Genomic DNA, 16325 nt, shown 5'->3' on the forward strand with positions numbered 1-16325 from the left:
TCTGGTTGCAGGTCTCAAAGCAGCCAACGGAAGAGGGGAACATTTTGTCAGTTACCTGTAAGATCCCGCCCTCAACTTTTCACTGTTCATTGGAGGAGGACATTGAGGAAGTGTCATGTCCTTGTGAGAGACTTAGTCACAGGGCCAGGACTAACACTGAGATCTCTGGCCTCCCGGTCACTGGACTTCTTCCATCCTATCTCAAGTTTGGGATCAGGCCTGCGTCCCCGGAGGGCAGAACAGAATCTCCCGTTTTTAAACGACGACCACGCTAGCCCCTGCAGGAATCGCAACTTTCTGACACCCCTAATTCGGGATCCCAACCATTCTTCAATCAACAAACGTCCCTGGAGAGTCTACCCGGAGCAAGCAAGTCTCCCTGGGAACACAAGCGCTTCGACACATTTCTGCCCCCAAGAAGTCACAGTCTGATGGTGGAGGGGCATTTTCAGGGCAAAACCTGATACCGCGGGGGCTTCCCGGACGCTCCTTTCCAATGCCGGTGAGCGGGTCGGGGAGAAGAGAAGGGAGGAGCTTTGTTTTCCCCGCGGCGCAGGCCTAGCGAACCGCTCCCGGACGCGCCGGGCGGGGCGGCGCTCGGAGCATCTTCCTGCCCCCACCTCTCCGTCCGGGTCCCCGCCCGGCGCGCGAAGGGAGGGGCGCGGGGGCGCGCACGCAGGACGGCGGGGCCGCGCCGGCCAGCCGGGGACGCGCACGGGCCGGTCTCTGCCCTAATGCGGCGGCTGGCGGCGAGAGGCGCTGCAGGGGACGCGGGGGAAGTGGCGGCGCCGGCGACCGACAGCACGGACTGCGCCCAGGGCCGGAGCCCGCGCCCTCGGAGGTAGGCGAGCGCGGATACCGGACAGGTGGGGGTGCGGTAGAACGGGGGTCTTGGAAACCCATCTAGCGACACCCCCTTGTTGCCGCCCTCTTCTGCCCGTCTCCATCCCCCGACCGGTCCCCATCCCCCTCTGACTACATCCCCGTCCCTTCTCGTCTCCACACCATCACCTGCCCCGAATCCATCCTGCTCTGTGGCTATCTGCATCCACCCCCATTCAGCTCTCACCCCCCTGCCCACCCCAACACCCTTTCTGTCTCATTGGCCTCATTCCCTCCCTCTCCCTGCATCCTCGACCTCTTCTCCTTGCTTTCCGTCCCTGCCTCATCCACAGCGCTGCCCTATACCTGTTTACCTCCACACCCCGCTCCGGATGACCCCATCCTTCCTATCCCTCACATCAGCCCCTCAATTTGGCCTCCCCTGTCCTCATCCCCACCTCATATCCCGTCACTCTGTGTGCCTGTCTCTCCATCTGCTCCCTCAGTTTCTGTCCTCCCCAGGTCCCTCTGCACACCCTGTCCCAGCCGCTTCCCAGCTGCCTCTTGGTTTCCTCCTGCACTATAGTCCCTCTCAAGAACCCCATCTTCCCCTTCATGTCTATTAGCTGGCCTGCCCCCCATCACCTTTCCCATTTGCCCTTCCTGGTGCTCTGTGTATCCACAAGGCTTGTACTGAGCCCCCATCACCTGACACGGGGCCCTCCTTCCCTGCTTGGGGAGGCCTAGGGCTCTGAAGGCCTGATGTAGTCACGGTTGCGGAATCCACTTATAACCTCTTTCTTCATGTTTGATCCAATTCATGGCTTGGAGGTGAAGGATGCTGGGGGATAGTCGGCCTCTTGTGTTCCTCAGCCTTCCCTGGTTCAGGTTGGTTTCCTAGATGGACTGTGGGAGGGAGTGCTAAGCATAGGGGAACTAGATTGGGCAAGAGGCAAGGTCCAAGGGAATGGCTGAGGACCGCTTACTGGTCTTGTTCTGAGCTCTGGGATGCAAAGGCCTGGATGTGGAGCCCCGCTGGAAGGTTGGAGAATTTTGGATTTTAGAGACAATTCTTCTTCAGTCTCCAAGTTGGCACAGCTGCCATGAGTGTGGCCCATGGGCTGGGCTGGAGAGAGGGCAGACTGCTGAATCACTTAGACTCTGGTCCCCACAGCAGCCCCTCTCCTGCCTCAAGCCAGGTTCTGCTCCTGATTCCTTTCTTGGCATTTGGCAGCAGGCTGTGTGTGTGTGTGTGTGTGTGTGTGTGTGTGTTGGGCAGAGATGCCTCCTCCCCCAGTCTGGAGGAATAGATGACAGTGCCCCTTTCCAGCCTGTCTGTCTGCCTGGGATGAGGGCCTGGTGTAGCTACCCTTGGAACCATGATGAGCCCTGCTGGGGCCCAATCAAAGCTCCAGCGACGGCAGACTGCAGGCCTTTGAGACATGGTTGGGCAGGAGTTGAATTGTTTGTATGGGGCCAGAGACCAGCAGGTTCAGAACCCACCGAACTTGAGACATAAATAGGAGAAGCCCGGGGAAAATGTGTGTGGTGAGTGGAGGCTCTGGAGGACAGGGGCCATACCAGCTGTGGGAGTGGGGAACAGGGAGAAGAGGGAAGGCAGAAACCTGTCCTCCGCTCTGGTTTGGGGATGGTTGGATCTGGTGGAATTGCGATACAGGAGGAATTGGACGAAATTGGGGAGGGGGAGTGTCATTCTAATCTTTTGTGTTGACGGAGTTGGCCCTTCTTTGTGTGTGTGTTGAGAAAACTGCTGGGTTTTCTTTTCTTCCTTTTTTGTTTTTTTGAGTTGCACTTCTGAGGGATTAATATCTTCCCCTTTGGATTCAGCTGAAAGTGTGTGTGTGTGTGTGTGTGTGTGTGTGTGTAGATAAAGAATGAGAATAGCACAAATGAGGAAAGAGACTCATTCACATTTAACCCCACAAATTGTGTTTGCTCCCTCGGACAGGGGATGGTAGCCCAGTTCCTGTCTTGGGACTTCAGCTAAATCCCCAGGGCTTAAATTGGGAGTGAATAGCACATTGCTGATGGGTTCTGTCCCATCTCCGTAAGGGTCCCTCTCTTTAAAAATCCCAGTGTTTGGACTCCAGCTCCTGTGCTACAACCCTAAAGGGGACTTAGGCACTGCCTGGCAAGGGGGAGGGGCATGCGTCTAGGGGGCTGGCTGCCCACCACTTTGTAACCTTTCTGCGCCCCCTCCCGTCATAGGGGGTGGGGCAGGAAGCTTCCCCAGGCCTTTCCTGGCCGGGGGAGGAGGCAACACCTGGAGCTCTCCGGGAGAGCTGATTGGATTAAGGTTCTGACGTTGAAATGCTTGATTGGGGCTGAGGTTATGTGGGGGATTCTGATAACAAGGTACGTATTTGCTGCTTTTGTGCAATGACTGTTATCCCAGATCCCTAGGTTAGCATCACAGAGGCTTCGCAGAGATAAATCAAGGCACAGAGAAAGAGGAGTGGGCTCTCCCGAGAGCTGGAGCCACATGCAGCGGGCTCCCTGTGGGCTGAAGCCGACTGGCTTCCGGGGCTGCTGCTTTCGGGGCACATTGAGGAGGTGGCTGTTCTCCGGGGTGGGGGGAGTTCTGGCTTGGCTATCTGAGGAGGAGGTACAGAGGAAGGTCCCTTTTCTGCAGTGACCGAGGGACAGAATTCGAAGGCTCCCATCACTCTGTTCTTGCATCTTGTTCCCTTCCCTTGGCACCACTGTCCTCTAAGCCCATCAGAGAGCTGGCATGTGAGGCTCATCACTTAGTCTTTACAAAAAAGAAATCCTTAGGACACCAGAAAGTTGAGGGGGGAGACAGAGTAGTTTAGTCTTCAGTCTGTTGGGCCTGGAGGACGGGGGTGTGGGGGAGCGGGGGTTGGGGGCAAGGCCAACCGGCTTAAGGCCGGGCTCCGTACTTATTTATTTAGCAAATACAAATGAAGCCTGCAGTTGCTGCCCTGCTCCGTGTGGGGCTTGTAGAGATGAAAACTGAGACAGCGTCTGGTCTCTCAGAGCTCCCAGTGTCCCGGAGAAGAGAGACAAGTAAACAGACAAGTACCGCAGATAAGCTTGAGCGAGAACATCTGGACAAGGATGTAGAGAGGCGGGTCCTCCATTCCAGTGGTATCAGCCCCCTCGCTTCCAGAACCATGAAGATGACTGGGTGAGTCTGTCCAGAAGGGCAGGTCCAGTCTGGCCCTAAAGTCGACTAAGGAAAAGGATAGAAGAGGAGGTGAGCTGTAAGATATTACCAGATCCCTGGCTTTAGGGGGAAGAGCTAGGACAGCTGAACCTCAGTGGGTGCTGCTTTAGCCCATGGGGGGAGGGCACCCAGAGGGAACTCTGGGGCAAGTTCAAGGCTACTCAACTCTCCCATTACCATCTCCTAAGCCCTTGTATTTTAGGGGCAAACTGTGGTCTGGGTATGCTTAGAATGTTACAGGGAGTCAGAGGAAAAGAAGCCCAGTCTGCTGTCCCAGGAGCTAACTATCTGATGGGAAGTAGCAAGTATACGCCGAGGTATGTGCTCAGAAACAAGATAAGGAGGAAAATCCCAAGCTCTGGTAGGTGGGGAAGGGTCTTGGTGTCCTGGGGAGGTCAGAACCAGGTGGGATTCATCAGAGAAGTCCAGGTGGGGGAGGGCCTCCCCTTGAAGTTATTCCCTTGAGCACAGGACACCGGGCACATCCACAGTTGAACTGGGAAAGAACGTGAGGATGGAGACCCTCAGTCTTATCTGTCTGAGGAGGCCCCTTCTTCCCCACACACTAAATTTAGCTCGTTTCATTAGTGTGTCCTGAGTCTTTGAATATATCCAAGGAATTGTGCTAGGGACTGGGGTCTGAGTGAGTTGGAGAGACAGAAACAAAAACAAAGGAAAATTCAGTACAAGAAATGCTCTAGCAGGGGCTGGATGAGTTCTTGGCATTGTAGGAGCATGGCTGAGGGGTCATGGTAGACACGGTAGGATTGTCTTCCACAGTTGAGATACACCCTGTTTTGGCCAGAGCAGCTCGATATCAAACTTTGGAGCATTTACTCAAAATGCCCAGCTAGAGCCCACACCTAACTGCAAGGGCAGAGGTTGGATGCATCCGGCCTGGTCCTTGGGCTTACAGGGGAGGGCTCTGGGAGTTAATGGCCGTGCTGGGTGCTTGAGTAGGCACTTCCGAAGCTCTGCTGACCAGCAGCACCAGTCAGGTTGTGCCAGCCAACTGGAGAACTCCTGAGCCACCCTCCTTTCCTTAGACCTCGAGGCAGGCCAAGAAAAATAAGTGTCATACTATCATAGTCATCATTCTAGGTTTGCTGTGTGCTGGGCACTCTACTCTGTGCTTGTATGCATCACTTCATGTAATCTTCATAAGGGTAAACCCTAAAAAAAAAAAAGAAGTATTGCTAGGATTCTGGTTTTATAGATAAGGAAGCAGAGTCAGAAAGGTGGTTATTTACGATTGAAGAACAGGTAAGTTGTAGAGCTAGAATTTAAACCTGTGTGTATTTGCCATCAAAGCTCATATGCCTCTCCTATATATTACTGGAGAGTAAAAATAAAAACCTGGGATGTTTTAGCCCAAGGCTGTCTAGGAAAATCTATTAGAAAGGCCCAGTTATCATACATCTTTGAGTACCTCCTATGTCCTTCTGCAGGATACAGAAACTTTCAAATGGGGGAAATACATGGAAATATACGACAACTCTTAGGAATCATCTAAGACAGTATGCAATTAAGTCTTCAGACCCTGGAGAGTAGAACTTCAAGAGTGATCCCTCCATATGACTGTTAGAGTCAGGGAGGTGACAGGCGTAGTAGAAACAACTCAGCCTTTGAGGTCAGACTTACATTCAAACCTTGGTTCTTCCAAGGAGCTGCAGCTTGCCCATCTGTAACGTGGAGATGTTAATATGAACCTTGCAGGGCTGTTCTAAGGATTAAATGTGAGAAGGCAGTGAAGGCCCTAGCAGGGCACCTGGCTGGTAATAAGTACTCACCAAATGTCAGTGGCTCTTCACAGAGGAGGTGAGAGTGGGGCTGAGGCCTGCAGAATCCCTTGACTTGGTGGAAGAGGAGATTATCCTAGATGAGGGAACCCACCAGGTGTAACCCACCAATTAAAACCTGATGGGTGCGGGTTCCCTGGGAAAGAAGTGACCTCCCTCATCTAGCCTGCTCTCCCCAGGTCCTTGTGGTGAAGTCTTATAGGAAAAGGACATCACCCTGAAAAGCAGGAGGGGCTTCTCTTTTACTTCCGGCTCTATCCTGAACAGAGCTTAAATGTGTTTCTGTTTGTAAAAGCAGAAGATTGCTGCAAGTCTCTTGTCCTAGAAGCTCATGTCTCTGGAATATGTCATTGATTAATTTCTTGTCCTGACCTTCTTCTCCCAAAGGTCATGCCTTGATAAAGTTAGAGCGCCTGCGGTGCGGTGGGCTCATCTCCTGGGGCCGTTGTCATCCTGCCTCTCTCCTGCCACTCCCTTCTCTGGGAAGCAGATGCTCAGGCAGCTGCTTTCTCCTCCTTCACCTGCTCCTCCTCACTCATCCCCTCCCAAGCTGGGCCAGCCCCTCCTGAAAGGCCTCCCTGGCAGCCCCTCTCCCTGTCATTATGATGCTAATCGTGTTGTTAATTTTTCTGAGATGCTGAAAGAAAGCCCCAATCTGTTCTAATGAATTTAATTAGAGAGGGGCTTGGAGGGCTTCAGAACCTCTTACCAGGATCACAATCAACAGAGTTAACGAGATAAACAGCCTGGGATCAGCGGCTCAGGGGTAGGAAGGGAGGATTTCCCACTCAGTCCTAGAATGAGGAAAGCCCCCAGCACCCAGACTTGGAAGAAGGCTGTGTGAGCGGCTGTTGACTTGTGGGTTCTCTTTTGGGCTGTTTCCGCCCACCCCACCCAGCCCCAGGTGCACGGAGCTTTATACCTAGTTCTGCCCTTCAGTGGGAGCTACACCTCTGAGAAGGTCCTTTCGTTGTCATCATCATCACCCAGTATTTGTTGAGCACCTGCTGTGTGCACAAGGGGTCCGGCACCATCTTCTGGAGGCTCATGAGACCCCGTCTCCTCCCTAAAGAGAAATGAAGATATGTGTTCATATGTAAGAAACATTTGTTAATTCCAGACAGTAAATGCTCGAAGATTGGCAGGAGATTATGTTAGGCTTAGGTGATCTGGAAAAGCTTCTTGCGAGAGGAAGTACTTGAGGTCTTGAGATAGCAAAACTTGAAGACTTAATAATCAGAACTCTTGGAGTAAGAGTAGGAATGTGCAGATCTTCGGAATGAATAAATGGTATGGTTGGGTGCGTGTAATTCAGTAGTGAGGGAATGTGTTGGGGACGGTTTATTGAGATGTAATTGTAGAGGACCCAGGGTGCTGGAGTCTTTGCTCTTCTAACCTTATTGTGCTGGAGTCTTCTCTGTGCTTTCCTTTTCTGGAAACTTAGCATGACCAGCTTGGGGGAGTGCCTAAAAGAGGATGGTTTTTGTGCTGAGCTCACTGTCCTGGATCTAGTTTAGGCCAGTGGGGGTGGATTGACCAGATGCTAAGTTTTGTTCTCTGATCTTGTGATTTTCTGGGATGCAAGTGAATGGCTGGCAGAGCAATTCCAAGGACTTTTCCCGGTGAGAGTTCCCTCCTTCTTTATTGATGCTGGCCAATTTCCTTTGGCAGTAGCATCTTTTGCAAGTATTCCGTGGAATCTTCCAGTTCCAGGGTCAGTGAGTTTCGTAACTTGTCTCTTTATATTACTAAGACTTCTCAGAGTGTGTGTATGTTCATGTGTGTTTGTGCTTGGGGGGGTACATGTTGCCTATGTTAGTGGAATTAGTCCAACTGGATCCTGATTCTGTTCAGATCTTTATTTGCAACACAACAGTTGTTGAACATTTGTGAGCCTTAATTTCTCCAGGTACGAGGGAGGAAAAGTCATCCCTATATCTTATTGTGCCTGTGGATTCATAAACTGAATGCTTTGAGAATAGGATTTCAAACACAAGGAAGAATTATAACTAGGATTTTTGACAGGAAGTACAACACTGAGCTGAAATTTTAAGTCAGTTCTCCTTCCCCTCTGGAACTTCTACCTGTGAGATTAGCCAATGTTTTATTTGGGGGCATCACCAAAGATGATGCCTTTTGTTATTTGCCATAGTCTGTCTGGGCTTATGCATCATTAGTGGTGAAGTTAACACCGCTGCCAGCTGTTGGTTGGCCTGTACGTGTGTGTTTATATTGGAGACACTGTTATAATGTCCATTGTGTGGTATTTTTCCACACGTTGGTGGTGACATGTTCTTTATGAAGGAAAATGCCTTTGAGGCCACAGGCGATTTTCCTATGCTGACGTAGACAAGGACAGGACAGAAACTAGATCTCTTTCTGATCATCAGCACACACTGAGTGGAATTGAAGGCTTTGGGACTCACGTTGGGAACTAAACCAGAGTTCTCTGGCTGACCCAAGCCCTGGGCTATGCCTTGTGGGTTTTTTTTTTTAATATATTATAAAATATATATAATATTTGTTGCACCTACAGTCAGTCTTCAAAGGCTCTATTTGCATGGCACACTTCTAGGTGGCTTCTTGTTTTGAGAGCATCTTTAATCTCAGAGAATGTTAGAGATGGTCTAATCCAAGATCATTATTTGACCGACCAAGAAACAGACTCAAAAGGGCTACATACTCTGCTCGTGGCTGCACGGCTAGTTGCTGGCAGAGGTAGTTCTTCACATACTGGACCACTGGGAACTTTAAAAATTACAGATAAACCTAGTAATTGTGCATAGGATAAGTAATTAAGTTCCCTAAAGCATTATCTAAACCAATAATGCTTTGGGATATCAGAGAAGAGAGGAAATTCATGTAGACTAAAGTCCTTTGGGAAGGTTTTGAAGAGAAGCAGAGGCTGGTTTGGGCCTAGGGATGGGTTGGGTTTGAGTAGATGGAGGAAATGGACCTTTCTGGTGGGATACAGGAACATAAGCAAAGGTTCACAGGAGGGAAGCTGTGTTCAGGCATTGTACTGGCCAGACTAGAGCAGTGGGAGGTATAGCTGAAGGGACTGGCTGGGGCCAGAGTGTGGAGAATCCCGACCTTGATTGAGTAGTTGGTGAGGAGCATTTGAAGCTTCTTGATTGAGCTTGCTCTGTGTCTGGGATGGTGTTTGAGAGTTAGTTCCTTCTGAAAGGGCGTTGGGCAAACCGGAATGCTGGAACTTTCTCTCGCGGGCTTAGGGAGGGAGCTTGCTGCTGTCCAGGGTGCTGACCTGCCTCTGAAAGATTTTCCTCCCCAATGATGCCAGGTTAGAAGGTAAAGCCAGAGAATGTTTAGAGCAACCCAAAGGGATCTAGAAAACAATTCTGGCTAGGACTAGGAAATGCGTGGGCTTTCTGGCATCAGCCTAGTTTACCCCATCTGACTTTGCAGTCCTTGTAATGAAAGCAAAAGTGTGGATTGGGGGAACTAGTAAATGGCCCTTTTAAGGCGAGACCATGTGTGTGCACATTTGCATGCTAAAATGACCCAATTTGTAGCCTAGTAAATTTTGCCTTAGAGTCTGTATTTACATGAGAGTCTCAGCCCATTTCTTCTTTCATTGTGAAAATGCACTCCCTCTACTCAACATTTCAGAGTGTCTAAAACCTCTCCAGGGGGCATCTGGGTGGCTCAGTCCATTAAGCATCTGCCTTTGACTCAGGTCATGATCCCAGGGTCCTGGGATCAAGCCCCACATCGGGCTCCCTGCTCAGTGGGGAATCTGCTTCTCCTCTCCTTCTGCAGCTCCCCCTGCTTGTGCTATCTCTCTCTGTCAAATAAATAAAATCTTTTTTTTTTTTTTTTTTAAAGCCACTCTGTAAGTAAGTAATAATAACCTGTCAAAAGACCGGAGTACAAAATTTCCATTGTGTTGGCATATGCAGTGTACATAGGCGTGCCTAACCTTATCATAAATGTGCTCGATTTCCGTGGGTCTCTGGTATTAGGTTTGGCACATATAAATCTGATTTCCTAAACCAGACTGCATGCTTTTTGAAGATGTGCCTTACAGTTTTCTTCCGTAGAATCTCAGTGTGCTGATAGTAATCCTTAATGAACGCCTGCTAGTGAGTAGCTCTCTTTGTTAGCCTGGAGCTATGGGTTTGGCTCCTAGAAAATGTGTGCACATGAATACAAATAATATTTATTGAGCCCCTGCTGGGCGTAAGTCTCTGTACTTGGTACTGTGGGCAGTGACAAAGGAGGAGCCGGGATGGCTGCTCTCAGTCTAATGAGAGAGCAAAGGCAGGCACGTGTGAAAACAACACACACACATGACTGATAGACAGAAACAAAGACAGAGTGGTAGCAGGGATGCAGATCTGCGAGTGGGTTGCAGGATGCCAGCAGGGGCAAGATTTTGTGTGTGTCTCTGTCTGGCCTTCTCTCCTCGAGGATTCCCTTCTTCATGAGGCGTAGCTGGTACCAGCCACCTCCTTGCCTCCAAGGACAGTGCTGCCTTTATGGCTGGTCAGGCAGCTCGATGTCTCACTGGGGTTGGGCTTAGGCGGGGCTGTCCTGAGCTGGCCTCTTCCTTAAAGAGTACTCGGGAAGGGAGAGAGGGCTGTGTGGAAGAGAAAGACACTCCTTTTCTTCTGGTCACTGAAATGGTGACAGGGTCTAGCTCTTGAAATTCCTTCCAGCACAGAAGGGTTTTGTTGGGATCCCAGCAGCTCTTGTACACGGAGCTCCGTGATGCGGGGTCAGGCAGCTCTGAGAGAGACAGGAAAGGCAGAGCTTGGTGGCGTGGCTCCCGACAGTCACCTGAGCTCCCCTGCTTTACCCTCATGGAGTGTGCGCTGCCTGATGGGGAGCAGGTGGGCTGTGTCTCCCAGCTGGGCCTAGGGTGGGGGACTTCTCTGGTTGACTCACAGGAAGGAGCCTGCCCTTTCCCACCTTCTGTGGGCACACAAGTCACCTGGGACCTTGTTAAAGTGCACAGGCAGAATGATGAGGTCTGGTTGGGCCTGAGTTTCTGCATTCCTTACCAGCTCCCAGGGGTTGCCAGTACTGCTGGTCGGCAGACCATACTCAGCAAACAGGCAAGGCCCTGTTTGTGGGTTGTCAACCTGGAAACATGCTAGTCTCACGTGGGGAGATTTCAAAATATGCAGACGCTGGGACCCACTCTACAGCCCAATAACATAATCTCTGAGAGTTGGGTCCAGGCACCAGAATGTTTGAAAAGCCCCCTCCATGATTCTGATATGTATATATCAGAATGTATATGTATATGTATATGTATATGTATATGTATATGTATATGTATATATCTCAGCCTTGGCTTAGAACCACTGGCCATCTGGATGGTCTTTCTCTTTCCTCTGATATGCTTTCCACCTGACTGTGCCTTCCTTACCCCAAGAGACAGGGCACAGAACGTCTTATAGCAGATTACCAGTCATGCCCTACAGTCATCCTCAGTCAGCTCAGCTGGTAACAGAATGATGTGTCCCCGTCTATCACTCTGGCCACCGCTCCCTTGCATGTACCATCAGCCACGAGGGATCGAAGAACGGCTGGCTTAGAGCAGGACAGTGCTACTCTTGGGATGACAAGTCAGAGAGGGCATCCAGTACCTAGAACCATGCCTGGAACTTAGGAAACTTTCAGGAAGTCTATATTGAAGGGATGATGATGCCGGTGTGGGGTGGCAGAGCGGGCTCTGGATCGAGGAGCTGAGGACCGGAGGGATGGGGGAGTCTAAGATGAGTAGGGCAAGTTATTTAACATTCCTTAGTTTTACTTTTCTCAGTTGTAAAAATGAGAATAATAACACCTACCTAATGGGGCTATTTAAGTAGAAAATAATGTTGGAAAAGGGGGTCTGGAAATGCAGGTGTTATGCAGACGAGATTGTGTAAGAATTCATTTTCAGGGACACCTGGGTGGCTCAGTTGGTTAAGCAGCTGTCTTCGGCTCAGGTCATGATCCCAGTGTCCTGGGATCGAGTCCCTCGTCGGGCTCCTTGCTCAGCGGGGAGCCTGCTTCTCCCTCTGCCTCTGCCTGCCGTTCTGTCTGCCTGTGCTCTCTCTCTTCCCCTCTCTCTCTCTGATAAATAAATAAAATCTTTAAAAAAAAAAAAGAATTCATTTTCAAAGTGGTGGGATGAAGCCACAGGTATTGTTGCAAGCTCTTGTTCTAAAGGACCCTCCCAGGCCCCACCACGTGTGCCTCGGTCTACAGAAGACCAGGGGGGCTTAGGGAGGTACCACTCACGGGTCGCCTACTCTGTGTCCAGGGCTTTATCACAACCCTTGGGTGAGGTATCATGATCCTGATTACACTGAGAAAATGGGGGCTCTGGATGGGAACCTGCTTGCCCAAAGTAGGACAGCTCTCTATCCCAAGTGGCAGAGCTGGGATTGGCTCTGATGCCAGATTCTCCTCCTCCTGGCTCATTACCCCGTGGGCAGCGCTGGGTTCCAGCACGGGCTGATTGATGGTCCCTTGGTTTGAGAAGCTTTCTTGTTTGGGACTCACTTGTTTTAAAGAGTGACATAAGAGGCTGGCTATCACAGAAACACCAGTCTTCCATTAGGGAACGTTAGAGGGCATGGCCCCGGAGCCTTCTGAGTCTTGGCCAACACTGCACTGTGAAGACATTGCTCAAAGTCTTCCTCAGGCCCTGAGGCAGAGGCTGTGACACCTTCGCCTATAGGAGAATCAATGTCTGCCCCCACAATCCGCCCCACCCCCCGCCCTCTGCTTGACAGAGGCACTGGCCCAGCCCTCATCTATTTTGCCTACCTAGGTTTCCCTTTCATTCTGGATAAAAGAAAATGGCAACACAAAAGGGAGCAATCCCATGAGCCTCTCCTCATCCACAGGTGTAACGTCAATGGGTTATTTTTATTTTCATTGCCTGGTGCTAGTGCTCCCTCCTCAGGTGAGGAGGGGGAGGGGCCCATCTCTTCCCACAGCTTCAGCCCAGGGAGGAGGTCCCAGTGTCTTCTGTCTATCTGTCCACCTCTCTTGGCTTCAGCAATGCTGCTGTGAGAACAGGGACACATTCGGGCTGAAGCCTGGCTAAGATATTTGGAAGAGAGGGGAGAGGGCTGGTTCGCACGGTTTGACCCGTCACCGAGGGATCCACCTGGTCTGGGTGCTTATCTGTGTGTACACTTGATCTTAGCCAAAAGGCCGAGAAGCGATTGCTTATCTGTGTGTACTTGAGGAATTCGTTCTTTCTTTCTTTTCTTTCTTTTTTCTTTTCTTTTTTTTTTTTTTTTTTTAAGATTTTTACTTACTTATCTGAGAGGGAGAGACAGGATGACAGAGATAGTGAGAGAAAGCAAGAGTGGGGAGAAGAGGGGAAAGCAGGCTCCCTACTGAGCTGGGAGCCCAGTGCGGGGCTCGATCCCAAGACCCTGAGATCATGACCTGAGCCGAAGGCTGAGCCACCCAGGTGCCCCTCGAGTTCTTTAACTTGGGGCCTTGTCAGGTATCGGCTGAGACCAACTGAATCCACGCCGAGAAAGAGAACTAGAGAGGAAACTCAAGTGACTTCACAGGCACCACAAACAAATCCCTCGGTGGACTTTGGATATGAATATCGCACTCCTCGCTGAGCTGTGACTAAGTCTCTGTTTGTATCTGGTCCACATTTGTCCTCTTGCTGTGCTCTAATTTGGCTGACCTTTCCCTTACGTATTTCATGAAGTTCTGTGCTGGGAGGTTACTTCCCTGTAGCAGGGCGGGGATTATAGCGTCCAGAACTTTTTTCACCTTTAGGAATTTACCGAGTTTACATTTAAGTACAGAGGGTTTATCCATTGTGTTGCTTCAATATTTTCTCTGCTAAATCCCCATTTTTTTTTAAAAGCCATTTTGGCTTTTTTTTCCCCCCTCTCTTCTCTTCAAGTGTCCCTAGGGTTTTCTGTGTCTGAGAAGTCTGCTTCCTGTCTGTGGTTCTGCACAGTCAGCATGCTGCCTCTCTGGTAGGAATAAAGACTCCCAGTTCAGGCCAGGCTGAAAACGAATCCCCTGTCGCCTGGAAGACTGGCCACCAGGACGCCTTGCTGTAACGCCATGAATTCCCCATCTAGCTGCAGAGGTCTGGGGCCTTAGTGCTTTCATCTTTTCTCTCTTGTGGATATGTGGTTATTCCGGGACCACCTATCCTGAGTATCTTAGCAATTGGCATGAAACCTCCTGAGCTTCTGGGGCTGGGATGGATTTGGCTGGTGGACCCCCAGGCCTCTGACCCTTTTCCTTCTCCATCTGGCTGCCCTCGGCAATGGGGCGCTGATACGTTTTCACGCGGCGCTGGCAGCTGGTGGCCTCAGTGAGATGGGCAGGTTGAGGGGGAGGCGAGGTTAAATGAAATGTTGCAAAAACTACGAATGGTGTGGGGCTGGGCCTGGCTGGAAGGTTCTGTAAGGCTGGTATGTGAATAGGATTAGGGTCTGGGTCAGGCGCTGGCCCAATTCGGAGTCTGATTGGGAAAACCCTCTCTGAACATATTTCCCCAGATTGTTTGTGTTCTTATACCTTGAGAAGTGGGGGGGGGTGCTTTTAGATGGCACCCTAAAAAGTTGCAGCTGGGGCTTCTGAGAGCAAGAATGCTTTGTTTCTCAGTGGGCTGGTGACATAATCCGGGGTCTACCCAGATGTTGGCATGTCAGGGACAGACCAGAATAGGCCAAGCGCTGCTCAGAGGTGGCTAAAGCTATTCTGCTGGCTTGGGGCGTGCTTGCTCCAGGTCAGTTGTCAGCCTTCCTCCCCTTCTTCCTTCCCCAGGTTTGTTTTTCCCAGTTCCCACTGCAGAAAGCCCAAGGGCATGCATCTGATCTCGAAAGGGGAAAATAGCCCAAGAGCAAGGGCTTGGGTTCATGTCTGGCTCTCCACTCAAGAGTTGTGCGACCTTTGGCAAATGACTTAAATCTCCCTTACTTTTCATCTGTAAACTGAGAATTAAATGGTACTTGCCCTGCTTGGAGTCGTTAGAGTGGAATTAGGTAATGCACAGGAACCCCTTTGCACAGCGCCTGCCAAGTAAGAAGTGGCCCATGGAAGTGAGCTCATGGTACTTCCCACCTCCTTTCCCGGAAGTACCTTCATGCTCTGCCTTGTCCACACCTCAAGACTTTGCTGAGGAAAGAAAACGTTTTCGGACCTCAGCAAGGTGCTCAGCTGCGTTCTAGGTACGGCGAGAATTGCAACAGGAAGAAGTGGGACCCTGGGACCCTGGTTGTACCTGGCGCTCTGTACCTGTGCATGGGGAAGATAACTGAGTACGCAGAGTCCTAAAGGACAGATGCACATGGCTGGTGCGGACACAGAGCTCTCGCAGTTTAGCAGAGAGAGTGCGAACAGTCCGTGGCTACCTGGAAGACTGCGAGGAAGGAGGGGTGTGGGGGACCCTGGAAAGAGGGAGCTCTTGCTCTTTCTCTGCTCCAGCAAGCTCCTTAGGGAGTGCCTCCAAGGGGAGGGGGCAGAGATGAGAAGAAAAGGACAGTCTAGTTATCCTCAAGACCAAATTTCCTGCTGGCCAAACCCATAGGGAAAAAGGACAGGAGGGAGGAAGGGAGGCTCAGAAGTGGTGCGGAAGCCAACACAGGGTCGGTCAGCAAAACAGTAAGAGATGTGAGAGGCACATCTCAGGACAGGGAATGAGAGTCCCTTTCTCCATTTCGGTCCCTTTGTTTTGCTTCGTCTGACCTAATTGTATCTTTATCATACCCCTGGCCACACCAAGTTAATATATCACTTTTAGGCAATACAGCACTTCCAGGTGAGGAAATCAAAGCACAGAGAGGTGAGTGGCCCATTAAGGAAGTGACATGAATCAAGGCAGAACCAAGGCTGGTTATCCACCTCCTGACTCTTAGCCTGTGGATTCCTAGTCTGGCTCTCTCCTGAGCTTCTCCTGTGATTCAGGTCTCAGATGGTGTCGCATAAGGCAGCCTGGGATCTCTAGGTGGGGGATGGAGAGCAATCCACCCAACACAAGACCTCTTCCAGCTCAAGCAGCTCTGGTCCAGAATACCATGTGACCATCACTGCGCCCTCCCCCACCCTGGCTGGGTTTCAAGTCCTGGTCTCAACAGCCACGGGACTTGGTGGCCAGGCCTGGGAAGAACCCATTGTCTTCTTGCATCATCACTGGTTGTGTGGCTGCTGGCTAGCTTTCTTGTTCATTTTCTGTTTGTTTTGTGTGGGCTGCTCTGAGCCCGATATTCAGACACAGCTGGGGAGCTGGCACCTGCTCAACCTTTGCCCCAGTCTATCCTAGAATTCTCCGTGGTACTGACGGAAGACCGCTGGCTCTGCGTGTGTGTGTGTGTGTGTGTGTGTGTGTAAGAGAAGAAGGGGGGAGAGGTATAAAGAAAGCTTCCTGAATAGGAAGAGACCTCCTTTTCCCATGGCGCTTGGTTCTGGGTTGAGACAACTAGGAGGCCCTGTGGTTTTCTTCTTGCAGAGATGTGTAAAGGGACCATGGTTATCAACCTCTTAGC

The 16325-nt window shown here is 50.8% G+C and overlaps 1 protein-coding gene across 17 annotated transcripts in view; it reads left to right on the forward strand.

Moving 5' to 3' along the window:
• The first annotated feature begins 694 nt into the window (after positions 1-694).
• NFASC (neurofascin) overlaps positions 695-16325 on the forward strand; it is a 178454-nt gene continuing 162823 nt past the window's right edge. For all 17 annotated transcript variants that reach the window (XM_059145864.1, XM_059145870.1, XM_059145875.1 and 14 more), the window contains exon 1: positions 695-841. In XM_059145864.1, coding sequence (XP_059001847.1) covers positions 735-841 — 107 coding nt within the window. In that variant the 5' untranslated portion in view covers positions 695-734. The remainder of the gene's footprint in view (positions 842-16325) is intronic.

The sequence above is a fragment of the Mustela lutreola genome, chromosome 14 (genome assembly GCF_030435805.1).
Source record: "Mustela lutreola isolate mMusLut2 chromosome 14, mMusLut2.pri, whole genome shotgun sequence".
Lineage (NCBI taxonomy): Eukaryota > Metazoa > Chordata > Mammalia > Carnivora > Mustelidae > Mustela > Mustela lutreola.